This window comes from Rhinopithecus bieti, unplaced genomic scaffold (genome assembly GCF_001698545.2).
Source record: "Rhinopithecus bieti isolate Rb0 unplaced genomic scaffold, ASM169854v2 scaffold_32835, whole genome shotgun sequence".
Classification (NCBI taxonomy): domain Eukaryota; kingdom Metazoa; phylum Chordata; class Mammalia; order Primates; family Cercopithecidae; genus Rhinopithecus; species Rhinopithecus bieti.
The window spans coordinates 987,138-1,011,103 of NW_016814117.1; the positions used below are offsets into that span (position 1 = coordinate 987,138).

Sequence of the window (23,966 nt, forward strand, 5' to 3'; positions counted from 1 at the left end):
AATTCTGTTCACTAATTTATCAAAAGTCTATTGAAGTCAGCCTTGCAGTGGATCATGCCTATAATCCCAGCATTTTGGGAGGCCGAGGCAGTTGGATCACCTGAGGTCAGGAGTTCGAGACTAGCCTGGCCAACATGGAGAAATCCTGTCTCTACTAAAAATACAAAAATTAGTTGGGCATGGTGGTGGGCACTTGTAATCTCAGCTACTCTGGAGGCTGAAGCAGGAGAATGGCTTGAACCTGAGAGGTGGAGGTTGTCCTGAGCTGAGATTGCACCACTACACTCTAGCCTGGTGACAGGGCGAGGCTTTGTCTCAAAAATTAAAAATAAAAATTAAAAGAAAGTCTATTGAACACCTACAATGTATCAGACACTGTGTGAATTTGCTGGAAATATGGAAAGGAAGACAACAGACACTATCACTGATCTCATAGAGTTTACAGCCTACCAGGATTAACCAACACCAAATGAGTAATTACACAAATTATAACTATACTAAGTAATGTTCAGGAGAAGCACGGGGTGCTGTGAGAAAACGTAATGATGAGCCTGACAACTCTGGTTAGGGGAGACGACCCTGACGAGGTAAAATTTTAATCAAAAGCTCAGGACTCAGGCGAAAGGTTTGAGAGTCACTGTAAGTAATTCAGAGTGAAATAATGACTTGAAACAGGGACAAGAGTGAAGGGGGAGATGGATGAGCTTCTGTTTCTGTTTGCTTGGTCCAATAAAATCAAGGGGAAAATATGTCAAGAAAATCATCAGAAAATAAAGCAAAACTTGAGCTATCATTTTGGCAGAACTATGGATTTCCCAAGTTTTTAATAAAATTGGTGCCATTTCCCAAACACTTAATGCTTGGCTTGGGCTGTGGTCTCTGGAATTGAGTCTTTGTTAACTTCTTCGGTGCAACAGAAAACTGTATTTCTGCTGAAATAAGGAATTGAAAGTTTATATACCCTTCTTGAACACTGCCAATCTACAAAAATCCAAAAATATCCCTCTTTTCTCAATTTTAGAAAGAAAATAAATGCCTGAGAGATCTCTCGGCTCTAAACTATTTCTCTAGGTATAACTTCTCTCTTTATCTATCATTGAATCTTAGCTATCTAAGGAAGCAATAAATGTTTCCAAGAACTTCCATTTATTTTCTTTTACATGTTATTTAAGCTGCAGAGCTTTCTGAGACTTTTCATTTCTGTGGAAGTAACAAATGCTGCTGTTTAATCTGTGTTCTACCTGAAAGCTTAGATTTCTTTTTGAGGTGATTTTCTGATTAACTCAGTTAATTTTCTGATTTGTATAGGGATTTATTTTCCTGGAAATGGCTTAATGATTAGCTCTAGTATTTACAAAATAAAAATAACTTCCTGACCTGCTATTCAGTTCATATGGTGAGTGGAAGGAAATGGCTGTTTTTGATATTCAGTTGACATGCTAGGATTCTACCATTAAAAATTTCAGGGAAAATTCAGATTTCAGAATTGGGAGTGTCTTTCTCAAATGAGCCCAGTTCTAAACTTTACCTAGATTCACCTAACTTTACTCCTAGCCCAATCTTTTTCCTCTCTCATCTTCAAAGAAGTGGTAACCCTTTTTAAAGTTTCCATTTGGTTCACAATGGCCCCTAAACTGCATCTGCTCCTGCAGCCTATAGCCTATCTTCCTAAATGTCAGTGAATTCAATGGGATCTCCACCCCATGTCCAACCACAGTTGATAGGACCATAGCTGGGTCCTATCCAAGCCAGCTGGGGTGCTTTTCCTGGGAATATGGAACTGGAACTAGAAATACATCTGTTTCTTCATGTGGTAGGTATCATTGTTCCTGTAAAAGAAAAAATGTAGGAGATAGCTTGTGACATAGGAAGTTTAGTCCAAGAACACTGCTCTTGATAACAGAAAAAAAGAGGAGGATAATGATAAGAGAAATATTATGTTTGAAAAATTAGAAGGGATCACATCAAGCTCAGTGGTGACATTGATTAGAGCCATGTTTTAGGGATTTCCACCTTGCCAAGCAGCCCCTGAGGTACAGGAAGCTCCTCCTGCCTCATCATCTCTGTGCACAGTGGGGCTGGTGGGAACCAGCTTTGAGAGGCCATCATGAACCGTGTTTTGAGTAGTTTGAGATGTTCTTGTGACATCTAAATGGAGATATCAAATAAGCATTGGACGTGGGCATTTGAAACAGTCTTGGATAAAAATGTAAATTTAAGATCATAAACCTAATAAAGGTTTACATAGCCTTTGAAGCCAAAGTTATGGATAAGTGAACCTTATTATAGCAAGTTTAAAATTTTGCCATTTAACTCTTTTTTCTTATATTGAACCTATGGTTTTTTGTTACATGATTTTTTTTCTTTTTCTTTTTTTTTTTTTTTTTTGAGACGGAGTCTCGCTCTGCCGCCCAGGCTGGGGGGCAGGGGNTGGCCAGATCTCAGCTCACTGCAAGCTCTGCCTCCTGGGTTTTACACCATTCTCCTGCCTCAGCCTCCCAAGTAACTGGAACTACAGGCATTCGCCACCTCGCCGGATGAATTTTTTTGTATTTTTTTAGTAGAGACGGGGTTTCACCATGTTAGCCAGGATGGTCTCAATCTCCTGACCTCGTGATCTGCCTGTCTCAGCCTCCCAAAGTGCTGGGATTACAGGCTTGAGCCACCGTGCCCGGCCTACATGATTTTTTAAATAAGACTTCTTCTGGAACACACCCTTTGTATTAATAGTGAACAGACGGTACCAATTTATGCTCTTCTCAGCAACATATGACAGTTCTTATTTCTTTGCATCATTGACAGCACTGTGTATTGTTTTAAAATCTTTACTAATTTAAAGAATGTAAAGAATGATAGAACATTATTTTAATCTGTAATTCTTTGATTATTAAGTTGGGTCATTTAAAAATGTATTTATTTATTATTTGTATTTCTTCTTTACTAAATTGCCTCTTTATGTCTTCTTGACATTTTCTCTTGGAAATTCAATTTTTATGTTAAAAGTTGTGAAAGCTTTTTACAAAGCAAGGACATTGTTCCTGTGGATGCCAGTTATATTGAAACATTATTCCCAGTTGTCATTTTCCTTTTCATTAAATTTTTTTATTGTTGCTGCTTTTACCAACATATTTAATTTTTCACAGTTCAATCAATTATTCTGCCATTTCCTGGGTTTTGCCTTTGGTGTTTTTGAATAAAATTCTCCTACCAAATATTATTTAAATATTTATGCATTTTCTAGCATATTGATGATTTCATTGAAAAATTTAACCCATCTTGGATATATTTTAATATATGAGTGAGATCAGGTTCTAACTATTTTTTTTAAGTAGCTAAATGTTATTCTAGCACTGTATGATTCTGTTATGCATGTTTGCTTCTGCTGGCAATTTAGGTCATCTAATAACGTAATAGAAGGTAACATACTTAAATAGCATAACATGCTTCTACCTGTAAGGGGTATTAAAATATTTATTAATGACTTGGGAAAGATATACTCTAGTTTTTGAGAGAAAAAATAAAGCCATTTAAAGTTTGTTCCTCTCTAACATAACTGCTATATCTATCTTCTCATAGTTAGGGGATTAGCATCCAAGATGCCATTGTGAGAAAACTCTAGTTATTGGGGGAACCTACACCCAATATTTCAACGTAGGTTCTTTCTATTTTCCATAAGTGTCAGCTGGCTAAGAAATAAAGAGAGACAGTATAAAGAGAGGAATTTTACAGCTGGGCTGCTGGGGGTGACATCACATGTTAGTAGGACCATGATGCCCACCTGAGCCTCAAACCAGCAAGTTTTTTTAAGGGTTTCAAAAGGGGAGGGGATATAAGAACAGGCAGTAGGTACACATGCTTCAAAGGGCAAAAAGCAGAACTACCAATAAGGGTCTAACAAAGATCACATGCTTCTGAGGGAACAAGACAAAGGGCAAAAGCAGAACTACTGATAAGGGTCCAACAAAGATCACAAGGCAAAGCGCAAAAGCAGAACTACTGATAAGGGTCTATGTTCAGTGGTGCACATATTGTCTTGATAAACATTTTAAACAACAGAAAATAAGGTTCAAGAGCAGAGAACCGGTCTGACCACAAATTTACCAGGGCAGAGTTTTCCCCACCCTAGTAAGCCTGAGTGTTTTGCGGGAGACCAGGGTGTATCTCAGTCCTTATCTCAACTGCACAAGACAGACATTCCCAGAGCAGCCATTTATAGACCTCCCCGACGAATGCATTCCTTTCCAGGGTATTAATATTAATATTCCTTGCTAGGAAAATAATTTAGTGATGTCTTCCCTACTTGCACATCCATTTATAGGCTGTCTGCAAGAAGAAAAATATGGCTCTTTTTGCCCAACTCCACAGGCAGTCAGACCTTATGGTTGTCTTCCCTTGTTCCCTAAAAATCACTGTTATTCTGTTCTTTTTCAAGGTGCACTGATTTCATATTGTTCAAACACACATGTTTTGCAATCAATTTGTATAGTTAACACAATTATCACAGTGGCCCTGAGGTGATGTACATCCTCAGCTTATGAAGATAGCAGGATTAAGAGATTAATATAAGACAGGCATAAGAAATTATACAAGTATTATTTGGGAACTGATAAATGTCCATATTAAAATGAAATCTTCACAATTTATGTTCCTCTGCTCCAGCTCCAGCTGGTCCCTCCATTCCGGGTTCCTGACTTCCTGCAACATCTAGTAAGTGCACTTGTGATCTGAGCATTCTAAAGTCTTCAAACACATGCCCTTTGTTCACCAGTTCACTGTTTTGGTACATGGTGAGAGTGTGCACATATTTTTGAGACTCCAAGTTACTCCTTATGACTTACTTCTTTATTGAAAGCAAGATTTTATACAAGAATCCTATGGCTACTTCTCCACATTTCTTTCAAACATGTTATATTTCTATTAAAATATTTTTTACTCTTTTTATTTTTTCCCTTAGCTTTAAGTCTAGGAACACAAAATCAGCTACCTTTTGTTAATTGGTTAAATACCTCCATCTATAGCTCCATTTTGCCAAAGTAGGTATACTCATTTGTACAGTAGCTATGTCTGTCTGTCTGCCTATCTCTTTGTGTATCTACTGAGATTAAAAATTGGTAACTATATTAAGAGTAATAAGAAAATCCATGCAGTGTCTCATGGAGATCAGTTGATAAATAAACATTTGGGGTTTATAGATAATCAAGAAGATAATGCTTATAAAATAAGTATTTCCTTATGCTTTCATGGTCTTGGATGCAGAGAATATTGATGGCTTTTAAAATGATTTTGGCCCTTTATTTATCCGATGATGTCTTCCTCAATCAAACTTTCTCTTCTATGCCCTTTTATTCTCATTTATAATCTTTTATTACCAGTAATAAACAATTCACTAAGGTTTGGGTTCTCTTTTTTAAAAAAATCTTTTTATATCTCTTCTGCAATGAAACCTTATATCAACCCAAAGTAATACTTTTAGAGGAGAAAGAAATAAAAGATAATTCATGAATGATACCAGAAATATACTGTCATTCCATTTGTAGGTACGTGTTATAAAGAATGAGGTAGAAAAGCAAAAATAAATATTATACTAGGATGCAAGATCAAGAGAGATGTGGAGTCCATTTTTAAGTTTTTAAATAGTTTAGAGCAGGGATCTTTTCCTGAGGTTCAGGAATGAATTTGTGATGGGAAAGGAAGCAAAAGACTGAGTTTCTAAACATTCTAAGACTCATTGCAGAATTTTGGCTATATTTGATTATTTGACTTTTTTTTGGTAAGGAAGAGAAGTTTCATAGCTTTAATCACATATTGGTAGGAATCTGCCACCACAAAACAGAGAAGNTGATAAACATTTTAAACAACAGAAAATAAGGTTCAAGAGCAGAGAACCGGTCTGACCACAAATTTACCAGGGCAGAGTTTTCCCCACCCTAGTAAGCCTGAGTGTTTTGCGGGAGACCAGGGTGTATCTCAGTCCTTATCTCAACTGCACAAGACAGACATTCCCAGAGCAGCCATTTATAGACCTCCCCGACGAATGCATTCCTTTCCAGGGTATTAATATTAATATTCCTTGCTAGGAAAATAATTTAGTGATGTCTTCCCTACTTGCACATCCATTTATAGGCTGTCTGCAAGAAGAAAATATGGCTCTTTTGCCCAACTCCACAGGCAGTCAGACCTTATGGTTGTCTTCCCTTGTTCCCTAAAATCAGTGTTATTCTGTTCTTTTCAAGGTGCACTGATTTCATATTGTTCAAACACACATGTTTTGCAATCAATTTGTATAGTTAACACAATTATCACAGTGGCCCTGAGGTGATGTACATCCTCAGCTTATGAAGATAGCAGGATTAAGAGATTAATATAAGACAGGCATAAGAAATTATACAAGTATTATTTGGGAACTGATAAATGTCCATATTAAAATGAAATCTTCACAATTTATGTTCCTCTGCTCCAGCTCCAGCTGGTCCCTCCATTCCGGGTTCCTGACTTCCTGCAACATCTAGTAAGTGCACTTGTGATCTGAGCATTCTAAAGTCTTCAAACACATGCCCTTTGTTCACCAGTTCACTGTTTTGGTACATGGTGAGAGTGTGCACATATTTTGAGACTCCAAGTTACTCCTTATGACTTACTTCTTTATTGAAAGCAAGATTTTATACAAGAATCCTATGGCTACTTCTCCACATTTCTTTCAAACATGTTATATTTCTATTAAAATATTTTTTACTCTTTTATTTTTTCCCTTAGCTTTAAGTCTAGGAACACAAAATCAGCTACCTTTTGTTAATTGGTTAAATACCTCCATCTATAGCTCCATTTTGCCAAAGTAGGTATACTCATTTGTACAGTAGCTATGTCTGTCTGTCTGCCTATCTCTTTGTGTATCTACTGAGATTAAAATTGGTAACTATATTAAGAGTAATAAGAAAATCCATGCAGTGTCTCATGGAGATCAGTTGATAAATAAACATTTGGGGTTTATAGATAATCAAGAAGATAATGCTTATAAAATAAGTATTTCCTTATGCTTTCATGGTCTTGGATGCAGAGAATATTGATGGCTTTTAAAATGATTTTGGCCCTTTATTTATCCGATGATGTCTTCCTCAATCAAACTTTCTCTTCTATGCCCTTTTATTCTCATTTATAATCTTTTATTACCAGTAATAAACAATTCACTAAGGTTTGGGTTCTCTTTTTTAAAAAAATCTTTTATATCTCTTCTGCAATGAAACCTTATATCAACCCAAAGTAATACTTTTAGAGGAGAAAGAAATAAAAGATAATTCATGAATGATACCAGAAATATACTGTCATTCCATTTGTAGGTACGTGTTATAAAGAATGAGGTAGAAAAGCAAAATAAATATTATACTAGGATGCAAGATCAAGAGAGATGTGGAGTCCATTTTAAGTTTTAAATAGTTTAGAGCAGGGATCTTTTCCTGAGGTTCAGGAATGAATTTGTGATGGGAAAGGAAGCAAAAGACTGAGTTTCTAAACATTCTAAGACTCATTGCAGAATTTTGGCTATATTTGATTATTTGACTTTTTTTTGGTAAGGAAGAGAAGTTTCATAGCTTTAATCACATATTGGTAGGAATCTGCCACCACAAAACAGAGAAGGACCACGGATAGGGAGTTCCTAGAGTTATAATAAATAGATATCCGCTCTTCTGAGTCATGTAAGGAAATTAAATTTAATGAAAATATTTCTTTTTCTTTATTTCCTTTGCTCTAATTCCTATTACGATGAATTTAATGTATTTTGAGTCATTTGCTAAACCTTACATAAATGAACAATGTAGAAAATATGAACAGTGTAGAAAATATTTTGGACTCACAATTTAACAGAAGGGTACCATAGTGATAAGTGTACAGCAGGGTATTTCTGAAGGGCAAGTGAAAAGACAGAAAACAGAATGGAGTAGAAGCACTCTTTATCCTTGAGCCCACGCTGGGCCTCACCAGCTGGCTTATCATTCTAGATGCCAATAGATGCGGCATAAAGAAGGTCAGCTGCCAAACATCATGGAAAAACCAGAGAATCCTTGCAGGATGTTTAAATTCTTTACGTAAGTTGACAAAGGATGAGGACGTACAAGAGGAGGGTGAGTCAGTGACACATATGAGTTACACTCTCAGATGATCCAATGCCTAGTCCACATACCTTCTCTCAACAGCTGTTTTTATCGGCTACTTCAGAGAAATTCATAATGCATCTCATGAGTTCTGCCAAGTATATGAAATTCTGGCAGAGGCAGTAAGGGGAAACATGCTTCCCAGTTGGCATTTGCCTTAGGGATAATGTTTGATGGTCATAATGTATTTTGTGTCACATTTTTGCCCTTTCCATGATAAGACTTACAGACTTATATCTAAATGCTGGAATCCATTTTAACCTTCTTAAAAAATATTTGGACCATCAAGTCAAGTGTTTTTCAGATCCTTCCTATGAAACTTATTTCTAAATTGTTTAATTTCTTTCCAGAAAATGTTTTCAAACGAACATCTTTTGCAAATGTGTTTCTCAACTTAAGCTCATATCCCTCACCTTTTGAGAGCCTTTCATAACTTTATAATTAAAATCCTATCAATACAACTCATGTGAAGTAATAACATCCTAGGCCAGCTGTAAGTGCTGTAGGCTTTCTCAACATTTGGCATATATAGAGTATCATACACAGTTGGATTCCTTTGCAAAGAAAGTATTTTATATTTAGAGATTGCATACGGGGGCAGAGCTAATGTGTTATTTGAGTCCGTTATATTTGTATTTTTTTTCAATTAATAAATTCTAAATTTCCCAACTTTGTGTAGAAAACAAATCAATTTTGATTAAAATAAAATAAAACAAATTACATTTTAATAAACAGGATTCACCTAAATTCTAGGCCCCAAGTCAAATATTTCAAAAGAAGTCACTTAGTATGGTTTTTAGTTGTAAAACAAACACAGCCTTTGCAGAAAGGCTTACTTAGAGCAATGAAGAATCTGCTTACGGTTTTTAAAGCAATTTTACTAAAGCTTACAGAAATGAACAATGGGGCTTGGTCTCTACTACTTCAAATGAGATAACTAAAGTAAATAACAAGATTAAACACTGGACACAGGATTTGTAGAATTCTGGATGTAGATATGGCTTCAGCAATATAGGAGGAATAAGTTCTCGTGTTTTACAGCATAATAGGATGACTATGATGAACAATAATTTATTGTATATTTTAAAATAGGTAGAGGAAAGGATTTTGAATATTCTCAACACAAAGAAATTATAAATGTTTAAGGTAATGGATATGCTAATTACCCTGATTTGATAATTACACATTGTATACATGAATCAAAATATCACACTGCTTGCCTGGGCAACATAGAGACACCATGTCTCTACAAAAAAAAAATTTAAAAATTAAGCTGGCATGGTGACATGCATCTGTAGTCCCAGCTACTCAAGAGGCTGAGGTGGGTGGATTCTTGAGCCCAGGGATTTGAGGCTGCAGTGAGCTATTATCACACCATCACACTCCACCCTGGCTGGCAGAGTGAGACCTTGTCTCAAAAAACAAACAAAAAACACCACATTGTACTCCATAAATATGTACAATTATTGTGTGTCAATTAAAGATAAAAACAGCATAAGGTGAAGTGCACATCTGATTAAAAGATTGCATGATGTTTCTATATGATTCTAAGCACAAATGACTTCTTTAGCTTTTTTTTTTTTTTGGAGGCAGAGTCTCGCTCTGTTGCCCAGGCTGGAGTACAGTGGCGCGATCTCGGCTCACTGCAAGCTCCGCCTCCCGAGTTCAGGCCATTCTCCTGCCTCAGCCTCCCGAGTAGCTGGGACTACGGGTGCCCGCCAACACGCCCGGCTAATTTTTTTGTATTTTGTTTAGTAGAGACAGGTTTTCACCGTGTTAGCCAGGATGGTCTCAATCTCCTGACCTTGTGATCTGCCCGCCTCGGCCTCCCAAAGTACTGGGATTATAGGCGTGAGCTACCGTGCCCGGCCGACTTCTTTAGCATTTTTATAAACCACTCACTTGTGACTTTTCTTCCAATTCTAAAGTAAAGATTCGCCATGCAAACTAACTAGTTGTAATAATGGCAGAGCAGCATTGTCCTTGCTAACGTGGGGAGAAGAAGTGAAAGCAATATCCAGAAGCATCATCCTCCTATATAAAAGATAATCTTTTTGATCACAGACAACACAAATGGTAGCAATGTTGGGCCAGCATAACGATATTAAATCCAGTTGTCATCTCAGTTGTATTTTTGTCTTCAGGAGTAAGCAAATGAATTTCTCAATATTTTATCTTCAGCTGCTTTTAGGTTGTTACATTTGAGGCAAAATACTCTTGCAAGTAAAGTAAGATTTTTGAATGTAAATAGAGTAGAAACTTAATGGTTTTAGAAACTGAATGCATAATAGAAAGAAAGAGATAAAATTATTAGTTCAAATAAACTGAAAAAAATAGACATAAAAATCACTCAGTTGTAATTTTAAAGAATTCCTCAAACTAAACTTGAATTTAAGCATAAGCTTATGCTTACAGATTACTATTTGCTAGCTTACTAATTATTACTTGAATTAGGCAGTAAGAACTAAAATTTAAGTTTCTTAGTTTTACAGGTTGATTTGAAGGCATGCTATCTTGCTAGTACTGAAATACATTTATTTCTTAAAAATTACTATTTTACTGGATTATGTCAGAAGCAGGACTGTGTTCTTGAGGAAGGACAAGTTTCTTCTCCAACTCATCAAAATGAAGCTCTCACTGTTCTGCCCTTCAGAGGTTGGGTTGGGCGGTTGTTGTGCTGAATGGGGACAGGGTTATCACCTTCAACATTTGACAGAAGACTGCGGAATTGTGCCAGCTGGAAGGATAAAATATTTTAAACATAGAAAGTTTTTAAAGTTACATAAAGCGTTTTATTTACAGTATTACTGTAAAAAAAAGGTCAATATTACTAATGCACTAATATTTAGAAAACTGAGTTCGAAATTGCAGTGATATCACTAACAGGAAGAGAGAAGCCCCAGATCCTTTACATTCATTCCTTTGAACCAGGCATTTTGCTTTAATTATTGATGACTGGGTTAAAGTATCAACTTTTTAATTTCAGCTGGGGTATGTTGGGCGAGTGATGTATTAGCTTGGCACCTTAGTTTCCATATAGTACTTACTTCACTGTGTTGTTGTGAAGATTAAATGGGTTAATACATGCAAAGCTCTTAGAATGATGCTTGACATACAGCATGTGCTCAATAAATGTCAGTTAGCAACAGGGTAGAATGCTTGTCCTGTGGGTTTGTTATGAGAATTGGCTAACAAAACATATGTAAGGCACATAATAAAAGTGGTTGAGCAACCAATGATACTTACTATAATCACAATTATACATAACAGTTAATGAGATATTTTGCTGAATATTTAAAAGTTTAAGCTCCACAAAAGGAACAAAAATATTTTGCCAACTATCAAGGTATGCCAGCTGAGAGCCACAGTTCCCCAAAATCTTATTGAAATGTCCACACAGTTTTTCTTTTATTTCTGAAATGCTTAAGAAGATATTTAACAGGTCGGATATTTCCTTATTAAGGAGGAAAGAGTAGTGGGAGTCAATTTTTTTTTTCTGCATAAAGGTCAAAAAATTGTATTATAATGCAGTTTTGGATAGTTTAATAAACCGATGTCCCCAAATTATTATTTTTAAGTTGGGAGGAAAAATGAACTTCTCACAAAGCTGATTGAAATAATAATCTCTCTCACTGATACTACCAATTAAAGTAATATTCCTGCTACATATTCCCAGTTCCCATTCATTCACAACTCTACCTGCTCTGAGCTGACACTGATGCTCTCCTTACAGACGATCCAGGTTACACTCTCATAAAGAGGAGGATGAGTCAGAGAGCCAGAGTAGGTCCAGAAATCCAGGGATGAAGGAAAGAGAGTAGAGGGGTCAAAATCTGTGAACGGGGCTCGTTTGCCCTGGAAGAAAATAATACATCATTACAGCATGATATAAAATACTTATATGAATATATGTGACATATATATATATGCTATATTATCTTGTTATACATTATGTAGACATTTTAGCTAAGAGTCATTGATTTTTCTATTTAGTATTTCTTGACTGGTGTGTTTGTGGGTATAAACAGTAATATCAAAAGAAGAAAAAAGATGAAAATGTGTTACATGTAAGTTTTGACCAAGACATCTTCTTCCTTCTTCATTTGGTTGCAGATAAGCAAAGATGCAAAAAACGTTTTTACAATCTGTATCTTTAAAAGATATTTAACTTCTAGTATAATGCTTTTATTTTTTCTCTAGGAATGATGGCAGATTCTATGTCAATGGCAAAGATCTTTATTGACATGCATATTGGTTGTTTTAGTTTTATTCTATTTATTCTTATCATCTTTTCTGATTATTACTGGTGTATAGGAAATGTACTGATGTTTGTATGCTAATCTTTTATGCTTTCTGTATTTTAGATGATTCTTCTGGAGTGTTCAGGTGGATGCTAATGACGATATCAACTGCACATAATGATAGTTTTGCTTTTGCTGTTTCAGTATCTGTCATAATATGTACTCTTTCATTATTTTGTTGCACTGATTAGGACCCTTATTATAATTTTCAATTATGATGGTCACAGTGGCAGCTTGGTCTTGTGCCTGATTCAAATGAAAATGCTTCAAGTGTTTCACTATGAAGTAAAATGTTGATACAAGTTTCTAGGTAAAATTCTTTATCAAATTCAAGAAGTTTTCAGGCAGTTTTCTTTCATTTTGTTTCATCCTAAAGAAAGGGCATTAACCTTTATAAAATGGTTTTAAGCATTTAACAAGTGGATCATGAGGTTTTCTTCATCTTTAGTTAATATATTGAATTAATTTAAGATTTTCTAATATTGAGTCATTCTTGTATTTTTGGGATATACTCTACTAATTCAGAAACTACTCTTTTAATACACTGTTGAATTTGATTTGTTATAATCAATTTTAGGATTTCCTTTAGCTATATTCCTAAGAAAGTTTATGCTGTGTTTTTTGTTTTGTCTGTTTTGTAGTTTTGATACCCGGTTTTGGTATCAGATTCCATTAAATTGACCGGAAGTTTTCTGTCTGTTCCTTCATCTGGGCAGTTTAGTTAACACTGGCGTGATTGTTTCTTAAAAGTTGAGTAATCCTTTTCCATGAAATGGTCTGGGCCTAGTCTTTTCGTTTAATACATTTTGACTATTGTTTACATTTACTTTTAGGTTCTCAGTCTATTTAGGTATTCTAACTCCTTGTGAGTCAATTCCCTTACTTCACATTTTCTTGGAAAATTATCCATTTTATCTAAATGTTCAAATTTACTGGCATAATGTTATAAAAAATTTTGTCTCTTAAAAGTTTCTTCTATATCTTTAGTCATGACCCATTTATTTCTAATAATGTTTTATATGTATGGCTTTTTTTCTCTTTATCTAGCTTCCCCATATTCTGACTTTTTTGTTGTTCTTTGAAAGAATCAACTTTTCAATTTATTGATAAAATTTTATCCTTTACTTAGTCATCATTTTTCTTTTTAAAATTTATTTATTTAAGATAGAGTCTTGCTCTGTTACCCAGACTAGAGTGCAGTGGCACAATCTCGGCTCACTGCAGCCTCCACCTCCCGGGTTCAAGCGATTCTCCCACCTCAACCTCCTGAGTAGCTAGGACTACATGCGTGCGCCACCATGCCTGGCTAATTTTTTGTATTTTTAGTATAGATGGGATTTCACTATGTTGGCCAGACTGGTCTTGAACTCCTACAATCTCAATCCTGAAACCTCAGGCAATCTGCCCGCCTCGGCCTCCCAAAGTGCAGGGATTGCAGGCATGAGCCACCACACCCGGCCGTAATTTTTCTTTCTTATTTTATTCTTTTCTGCTTTTATCTTCACTAATTATTTCCTTCTATTTTCTTTTCATATTTTTTTGATAACTCTTGAGTTGAGGGCTTATTTTTTATCTTCTGTCATTTATACTTTATAAGACACTCACTTAAGTTTAATCTTTTCTAGAATCAGCATAAATCAGATTTATTTTACACAAAAATATGACAGTTCTCCATGCTGCAAAAAATGACAAATCTCTGACTTATGGTTTAACTACTTACCATTAAAACAATAAAGCTAACTGTGTATATCAAAAAATCCATTTTTTGAGTTGACTAATAAGAGTTATGGTTATCAAAGATTGCATATCAATCGTATCTCAAAAGAATGCCCTTTACTTCTGAATTTTGTACTGCTGAAAACTAGAGATATCTTTATTTATCAAATGGAAAATCACAATTTCGTTAGATACAGTTTTCAAGCAAATTTAAATGGCTATGTAATCTGCTTTTCTACAGGCCATATTCTGCTGAAATAAATAAACCATAACTATGAAAAACAAAAAACCAAAACAATTCCCTGCATTAGAGACTTTCTCAGAGGTAGGCAATGTTGAAGTAGCACCTTGATTTTTAGTTGGTAGCTTTTGCTATCGCCTTCCTACTTCCGGTTTTATACTTCATTAAATGATTTCCATAGATTTGTAAATTCTTGTTCTCTGATTTAAACTACTTATTTAGTGTATTTACCTTGGTTTTAATTGCATGGAGGGCATCAAGTACTTTCTGTAGCTTTGGGTTGGCCTCACCAACCTGGAGATTTAAGAAAATAAAGTATGAGATAAAGATTATTGTCAATCAAACACTGCTTAGCTAAGCTTTAATTTTTTTTTTTTTCAATTAGCAACTGACGAGAGGTAAGGTATTTTCTCTCTGCTTTAGAAGGAGAAGTTTTTCAAGCTGTATGTCTTTGAGAGCCTTTGTACTCTATAAATTGTTTATAATATGTACCTACGGATAAAGTAGCAAACAAAAAACTTGATTAAACTTGATTATTGGCAATATGTTCAAAGTTTTACAGGGCAAAATCTAGAAATTTATCAAAACTGACATGAAAACAAATCTCTTATTTTGGTCTGTTATGTTAGTTATCATTACTACAGTTTTTGGCATATTGTAAGTGCTCAGTAAAGATTAGGTAGAGATGCTATAATTTCAAGAGTTACTTAGTTACCCAGGCATATCCAATTTAATAATAACTTTTTTGTAGAACTTTTCAGGGATTCTTCTATAGAGTATTTGAGCAACATCTCCCATTTAAAAAAATCAACCGAATGTTCTTTGTAAGAAAAAATTCTCTTTATTTCTTTCCTAATGAGATTTTTAAATTGATAAATTTCTGAATCTATGGTTTCAGGTTTCCTTATTAATATTTAATAATATTTCTTTCCTGATGAGATATTAGATTAATAAATTTCAGAGTCTATGAGGTAAGAAGTTTAGAGGAAGGGGAATTTGGAAGAGCTGGAAAATAGAAATTCCTTTTTCCCTATGAACACCTTTCTATGTCACCTCCACCTGAAACTCATTTCTCTCAGAGGCAAAAGCAGAGATAAAACCAAGCAATAAAATACTAGGGAACTATTTTTTCACCTGTAGTCATCGGTTGAATGGGAACTTTAAAATAAGAAATTCTAAAATATATGTTGCCTTATTTCCTTCTATTTTGAGGTCTAATTGGAAGCAGAGCTGTGTAACTTAACTACCTGTAACTCACCTTCATCAAAACACCAATAACTGCCAAACCATCAGCCTTTGAGACAGCTTCAGCAAGGCTGGAGTATTTTGCAGAATTCCAGTGAACTACATGAAGCTAAAAATGATACTCTGGTTAATTAATTATTTATACCAGTATGACGACAAATGTAAGTTATAAGTTAACTTGTTACCATATGATGATGTATCTTGGCTTAGATACATAAAACTTATGTGAACCTTTATCCAGTGGATTAGAGGAGTTACCTTCTTACTCTTAGGAAGGGTTATCTGTGCGTCAAGTAGAGATTGCAAAACCTGGAAACAGTAAGCAAAATGTCCTTTCCTACAATATTGTTATTTAATATTACTCTTTTGAATATATCTCTCTTTGTTATGAAAGGATCAGGAAACATGACTAACTAGTTTTGGGGAAAATGATTGAAGTAATTTTCTATCACATGAGGTACTTTGTAGTAAATTCGTGAGAAAGGGTTCCTGGAGTATCTGGGAGTCTCGGCCAAGAACAGATTCTTTCAGGCACATTAGTGCCCTTTTCAGACACCTCTCAAATAAATATCTCCAGTTTAATGTCTCTGCAAACTTTAGATTTATATATCCAAGTATGTATGTATGTATTCTTGATTTCTCTACATGGATGTCTAACAGATGTTTCAAACTTAATCTGGCCAAAATAGAACTCTAAATTTCCTTCTTGCCAAACCTGCTTAAATTTACCTTCTTAGGATAAGGTTTTTTAATTGCTCAATCAATAAGTACAACAATTATCATTCATTTCTTACTTTCCCCACCTATCAACATTCACATCTTACAGATTATACTTCATCACAACTTTGAGTATTTGCATTAGCTTTTAATATTCTCTGGAATTTCCTTCCCCATGATCTTCAAGTGGCAGACTTTTGTCTTGAGTTAGGGTTGAACTCAAATGCCACTCCTTAAATAATTCTTTTCTGATCATCCAACATAAAGTAACCACCACAAATCAAAACAATTCTATCCATATCACTTATTTAATCTCTCTTCTTCCTATTCTCCTCCCTCCCTCCCTCCCTTCCTTCTTCCCTTCCTTCCTCTGAAATTTTTATTTTCCCTACCAAATGCAAGTTCTGATCACAAGTACTTTTTAAAAACAATATCTCACGCCTGTAATTTCAGCACTTTGGGAGGCCAAGGAGGGCGGATCGCGAGGTCAGGAGTTCGAGATCAGCCTGACCAACATGGTGAAACTCCGTTTCTACTACAAATACAAAATTAGCCGGGTGTGGTGGCGCATGCTTGTAATCCCAGCTACTCAGGATGCCGAGACAGGAGAATCATTTGAACCCGAGAGAAGGAGGTTGCAGTGAGCCGAGATCGCACCTCTGGACTCCAGCCTGGGTGAGAGAGCAAGACTCTTTCTCAAAAATAAATAAATAAATACAAACAAAAAATAAATAAAGAGAGTATCTGGCATATTGTAGGTGTTCAATGAATATTTGTTGAATGAAAAAAGAATGATTAAGACAGTATATTACGAGGGATCACTTATTGCAATTTCCTCTGACCATGCCAGTCTAGATTCTGTCCCTACTTGTAATCAATTATTCTTACATCTGTATTCCTGTGCTTCTTTGTGAATAGTCATACTGCCATTTACTACTGTATTTATTTAATCACAATAATTTATGCCTACACTTCCCTGCTTGAAAAGGGCTTGCTTGTGTCTCTATGGAAATGTTAAGTAACATTATTCAGCACATGCAACATAAAAGGTGCTGGTCTAAGTGTGCTCTGTATGGGTTTACTCTTTTCATGCTGTTAACAATCATTGAGATGGATACTAATGTTATATTATCTAGATTCTCTATATAGGAATATTGGAGTGTAGAGTGATTTGTTCGAAGTTGTACAGCTAGTAAGTGGTCGAGCTTTGATTCAAACCCTGGCAGTCAGCTGGGTACTTGCATTCTTAAGCAACAGGCTGCACTGCCTCTCAAATCTAGTGTCTTATAGGTATCCCAAGAAGGTTTATTGAATTAAATTTAATCACATGCTAAACTTTGTGGCTAAGTGTCTCTCATATCTAGCATGGGTTATGTTGATTTTTCTCAATTTAGATGAGAGAGTCACTAATTTAGTTTTCTTGGATACTACCAACTGTCTTTCCAAAAAGATAATGCTAATTTAGGCTGTTAGTCTATTTAATTTTAATCTATCTTCAATTTTATGGAGGGGAAAATCCAATGAACAGATTCTTGCAGCATTGAAAGGTGTTAGTCATGCTTTACAACACAAGATAAAGCAAGTTTTATTTGTACACAATCGCTGATATTCTATCAGAAAAAAAGATACATATACTTTGTAACTTGGCAATCTGCCCTGTAAAAATCTATCCTACATAATTACTTTCACTAGCACTTTTACTTTCACTTTCACTATATATGTACAGATACATTTACTGAAGCATTTTTTTAATAAAAGGAAAAGAAAGCAATTAAACAAAAATTGTATGTTGTGATTGTTCATCAATAGAAGGTAGTTAAATAAATTATGATGTATTCACCCAAATGAAATACTATGCAGAAAGGAAAAAAGTGAGGTGGAATTCAGTCTTCTGGTTTTAAAAAAATTATCATGATAAATGGGTAAATAGAAAAAAGCAGGTTGCAAAATTATGTATATTATAGAATTCATTTTGATGAAAGCAAAATTAAAAAGTCAGCCTGCATATATGGGTACACATGTATTTTATAATTCACACAGCCAAAGCAAAGAGCAAAATTTCTCCCATTTTAATCTCCCAGACCCTCTGTTGACAGTTTGGTGTACATGTCTCCAATTTTTCTTTGGATGTACAGATAATAATGTCCTGAAATAAGTCACACATTCCATGTGAGAGCAGTTTAAGAGCCAGGGAAGCTCAGACCCTCATCTGGGTGTATGCTGTTCTCTGTGACCATTGCTATGGTTGAATTCGAGCTCTTAGTAGAGTCTCATTGAATTGTCCCAGCTTGGTCACAACCATACTGCTGGTGTGTCCAAACTTGAACATTTAAATAATGAGGAAATGGTGGTGTGTTCCATTTGGGGTTAGAGCTTTAAATGAGAGCTCTAACCTATGAAGCTAGCTATGATATCAAGGTAACAGTTTTTGAGGCATTCTCAGGGAAAGGTGAATCTTGGACTCAGGAGTTTAGCTGCCTCTTTCCACATGAAAAATTTCCCTCTCTTGCCAAACGTTATGTGTCTGTGCTTGATTTTAATGGAACCTGGGAGTTCATTACTGGAATACTCATTCCTTTGGAGTCGTTATGATGTTGTTTTAGGAGAGAAGGGAGAAGCTGCTTCTGGGAGTACTCTCAGGGTAATTATCTCTCACTTACTAAATTACATTACCTCGCTAGAATATTTCACTCCATCCACTGTATGTTCGGAACCACACTCATTTGTACTGCCCCAGTGAAAATGGAACTGAAAGAGCCTATAGCTGTCGGAGAGAGGACCACCTTTCAGCACTGGAAGAAAAGGGAACCAATTGTTAGTCTGATGCTCTGCAAACTCTAGCTTATCTTTGCATTTAATATAAACCAACACTAAATTGTGTTGACTAGAAGTGAAAACAAACATTAGTGCCTAAACTTTCATCTTGTTTTACCCCACATCCACGAGGATGACAGTCATATGTATGGTACACCCCTGACTGTGGCACTGATGAGATATTCCATGAGTTATATACATTTCCCAGCACACGAGCTGTAATTTTACCTATTTCTAACTCCTAGAAGGCATATTGCAAGGTGAGTGAATTATATCATTACAGGGCTGTCCTTGAATCTCCTTTTATTTGCAAGTTTATTCCTTCATTCTTTCAACAAAGATAATATGCATCAAAAATCTTTAGTAGTTTATTTTGAGTAATGAACCATTCATCACCTACTCTGCAACTGATGAAGACACAACAGTGTATCTTGACAGCTTTGTTGAGAATCCTTGACCAAGGACCAAGAGAGAGTACCAGTGGGGCAGTGGGGCACTTTTAAAACTTTGTTTGGAGAGCCTATCCAATGATAATATTAGTTAAATGCACATAATACCAGACCTCATCTAATATTAATAATGGACATAGCCCCAAGGTACTTAAAATTTAGGCCTCAGAAACTTGTAAACAAGTTTAGCATTTTAAATCAGTAGAACAGTTTTATGGAATTGTCATTTAATAAAATAGTCAATAAACCTTCATGAAAAGCTAACTCTGTAGCAAAATTTGTTCCAGATTCTGGAGTATAAGGATAATTCAGTCACTGCTTTGTTTTTCTTTTCTACTGTGCTTGTTCATCTTCATCTCAATTAGAAAATATTTTTCTTTTCAGTTGTTATATTTGTAATGACTGGTTCACTAGACCTTTCTGGATAAATACTGTTTATTCAGAGAGAGTGAAGTGAACACACAGATACCGGAATGACCAGAAGAGATGTGATGGTGACTTTGAGAAGAAAGGCTGAAAATACAGAGCTGGGAATTCCAAAAATTGTCTTTACCACCTGGGCGTTTTCCAGAAGTCCAAGATGTCTCACTAGATTACAGCAATGCTGCACACAAGCACAAAAGACTTAGAATGGGTATCATGTTTCTCGAGTACTATTTTTTAAACTTCCCCAGTAGACTGTAAGAAAAAAAATATCAGCAGGGTCTTTCAGCTCACCTGATCGGTTATCGGTGTCCTCAAAATTTACATGGAAGGAATGTCCCACATTGATAATTTCTTTGGCTGTGGCTGGGTTGTAGGAGACACTAATAGGTTTCAGAGAGGTGTCATGTTTGGTTTCACTGGTTTTAATATCAACAGGGGACTGGTTATTTCCATTGGCAATGGGATATAGCTTGCTCCATTGTTCAGGACCTACAAGGACAAACACGAGTAAAATCGATACTTTATCAAATGCCTGATTCCAAGTTTTAGGAGTGTAGTTACCTATTTGCTTATTAGATTAGGGTTTAAGTGTATTAAATGATATTCTGTTAAGATTAATAAAAATTCTGTGTTTGAAAATGTCCCTTTTCTTTCTTTCTTTCTTTCTTTCTTTCTTTCTTTCTTTCTTTCTTTCTTTCTTTCTTTCTTTCTTTCTTTTTTTTTTTTGACAGAGTCTTGCTCTGTCACCCAGGCTGCAGTGCAGTAATGTGCTCTCGGCTCACTGCAACCTCTGTGTCCCAAGCTCAAGCAATTCTCATGCCTCAGCTTCTCAAGTGGCTGGGATTACAGGCATGTGCCACCACACCTGGCCATTTTTTTTGTATTTTTAGTAGAGATAGGGTTTCATCATGTTGTCCAGGCTGGTCTTGAACTGCTGACCTCAAGTGATCCACCTGCCTCAGTCTCCCAAAGTGCTGGGATTACAGGCATGAGCCACTGCACCTGGTCTCTTTTCTATATTATACTATAAAATAGTGTATTTGTCAATACTACTAATATAGATCTATACTCATAGTATATAGGATTAGACTATACATGTTTTATTATCAGCAATAGATTTCTAATACAAGCATACCTCATTTTATTGCATTTCACTTTATTGTGCTTTGCAGATATTGCATTTTTTACAAACTGAGGATTTGTAGCAATCTTGCATCAAGCAAGCTTATTAGGGGCATATTTTCAACAGCATGTGTTTACTTCACGTCTCTGTGTCACATTTTGGTAATTCTCACAATATTTTAAACTTTTTAATTGTTCATATATCTATCATTGTGATCTTTGATGTTACTATTGTAATAGTGTTGTGGCACCATAAACTATGTCCAAGTAAGATGATGAACTTAACCTGTAAATGTTGTGTGTGTTTTCACTACTTTACTGACTGGGTGTTCCCCATCTCTCTCCCTCTCTATAAGTCTTCCTATTTCCTGAGACAACAATATTGAAATTAATCTGATTAATAACCCTACAATGACCTGTAAGTATTCCAGTAAGAGGAAGAGTCACATGTTTCTCACTTTAAATCAAAAGCTAGAAATGATTAAGCCCAGTGAGGAAGGCATGTCAAGAGTTGAGACAGGCCAAAAAGTAGACTTTTTGTGCCAGTTAGCCAAGTTGTGAATGCAAAAGAAAACTTCCTGGAGAAAATTAAAGGTGCTACACCAGTGCACACACAAATGATAAGAAAGCAAAGAAGTATTACTGCTGATATGGAGAAAGTTTGAGTAGTCTGGATAGAAGATCAAACCAACAACCACATTCCCTTAAGTCACATCCTAATTAGACAAGGTTACAGCTCTCTTTAATTCTGTGAAGGCTTAGAAAGGCAAAGAAGCTGCAGAAGAAAAGTTAGAAGCTAGTGGAGGTTGGTTCATGAGATATAAAGAAAGATGCCATCTCCATAACATGAAAGTGCGAGGTGAAGTGGCAAGTGCTGATACAGAAGCTGCAGATAGTTACGCAGAAGATCTAGCTAAGATAACCAATGAAGGTGACTACACTAAACAACAGATTTTCAGAGTAGACAAAACAGCCTTCTATTGGAAGAAGATAGCATCTAAGTCTTTCATAGCTAGAGAGGAGAAGTCAATGCATGGTTTCAAAGTTTTAAAAAACAGCCTGACTCTTTTGTTAGGGTCAAATGCAGTTGTTGACTTTAAGTTGAAGCCAACACTCATTTAGTATTCTGAAAATCCTAGGACCATTAAGAATTATGCTCAATCTACTCTGCCTGTGCTCTCTAAAAGGAACAATAAAGCCTGAAGGACAGCACATCTGTTCACAGCCTGATTTACTGAATATTTTGAAGCCCACTGTTGAGCTCTACTCCTCTGTAAAAGAAGATTCCTTTCAAAATATTACTGCTCATTGACAATGCACCTGGTCACCCAGGAGCTCTGATGGAGATGTACAAGGAGATTGATGTTATGTTCATGCCTACTAACACAGCATCTATTCTGCCGTGTATGGATCAAGGAAAAATTTCAACTTTCAAATCTTATTTAAGAATACATTTTGTAAGGCTATAGTTCCCATAGATAATAATTTTTTTATGATGGATCTGAGTAAAGGAAATTGAAGTTGTCTAGAAAGGATTCACCATTCTGCATGAACATTCATAATTCATGGGAGAAGGTCAAGTTGTCAACATTAATAGGAGTTTGGAAGAAGTTGATTCCAAAGTCATAGATAACTTTGAGCCTTCCCAACCTTCAGCAACCACCACCTGATCGGTCAGCAGTCATCCACATTGAGGCAAGACCCTCCTCCATCAAAAAGATTAATACTTGGCTAGGCGTGGTGGCTCACACCTGTAATCCCAGCACTTTGGGAGGCCAAGGAGGGTGGATTATGAGGTCAGGGGATAGAGACCATCCTGGCTAACACGGTGGAACCCCATCTCTACTAAAAATACAAAAAAAAATAGCTAGGCGTGGTGGTGGGCGCCTGTAGTCCCAGCTACTCAGGAGGCTGAGGCAGGAGAATCATTTGAACCTGCGAGGCGGAGGTTGCAGTAAGCCTAGATCGTGCCATTGCACTCTAGCCTGGGCGACAGAGTGAGACTCTGACTCAAAGAAAAAAAAAAAGTAATACTTCTGAAGGCTCAGATGATCACCAGCATATTTTAGCAATAAAGTATTTTTAATTAAGGTATGTATATTTTTTAGACATAATGCTATTGCACACAATAGACAACAGCATAGTGTAAACATAACTTTTAAATGCCCTGGAAAACTCCAAATTTTATGTGACTTGCTTTCTTGTGATATTTGCTTAATGATAGGGGTCTGAACCTGAACCTGCAGTATCTCTGAGGTATGCCTGTACATATATCAAACATATTTTGTAGTCAGTCATACCCCAAAAGACAATGATAAGAATACACACAAAGATAGAATAATTATTTAAAGCAGGCAGTTCAACAATTAACCTATGGCTGTACTGTTATTTTAAATGCTTAATATCTCTTCTGTTGGAAATGGAAAGAAGCTATCATTTTGATCTATATAAACAGGAGAACTCTTACCATTTTTGTCATCATATCCCCAGTCTGGACTTGCCATTATCTTCTACTGAGTTTTCTTTTCTGAAAACAAAATAATACCTGGAATAACTAACTGCAACTGTGCGTGCAGGAGACACCTTAAATCCCTGCTTGGGCATTTTTATAGAAACTTATTTGCCCTTAAAAGGACATTATTTCATCATCTCTGCTTATCAGGGAGTACACATATCTAAAAAAGGTGTTGTAAAAAATTCTACAAGGGCTATGTTAGTTTCAATTGCTTTATTTTCTTATATTGTAAAAGAGAATTATCAAATCCTAGATTTTATAAAGCCAAGTCCT

General features: G+C 35.7%; 1 protein-coding gene across 1 annotated transcript; it reads right to left on the minus strand.

Annotated features, from left to right (window-relative positions):
- Nucleotides 1–10,441: 10,441 nt before the first annotated feature.
- Nucleotides 10,442–23,758, minus strand: CA1 (carbonic anhydrase 1). The gene is made up of 7 exons (XM_017849876.1): nt 23,646–23,758; nt 20,348–20,545; nt 19,041–19,159; nt 15,664–15,759; nt 14,637–14,699; nt 11,847–12,002; nt 10,442–10,884 (listed from the first exon to the last, which is right to left on the minus strand). Exons 1-7 carry the CDS (start codon nt 23,680–23,682, stop codon nt 10,768–10,770), a joined length of 786 nt encoding a protein of 261 aa, XP_017705365.1. The 5' UTR covers nt 23,683–23,758; the 3' UTR covers nt 10,442–10,767.
- Between the last annotated feature and the right edge of the window lie 208 nt (nt 23,759–23,966).

Bases quoted from the DNA above. Each gene is read 5' to 3' on its own strand.
- CA1 (XM_017849876.1), bottom strand. From the start codon at position 23,682: ATGGCAAGTCCAGACTGGGGATATGATGACAAAAATG. The intron at 19,160-20,347 runs GTGAGCTGAAAG...CTTTTCTTCCAG, and splicing joins GGACACCGATAACCGATCAG to TGCTGAAAGGTGGTCCTCTC. The intron at 15,760-19,040 runs GTAATGTAATTT...TATCATTTTTAG, and splicing joins GAGTGAAATATTCTAGCGAG to CTTCATGTAGTTCACTGGAA.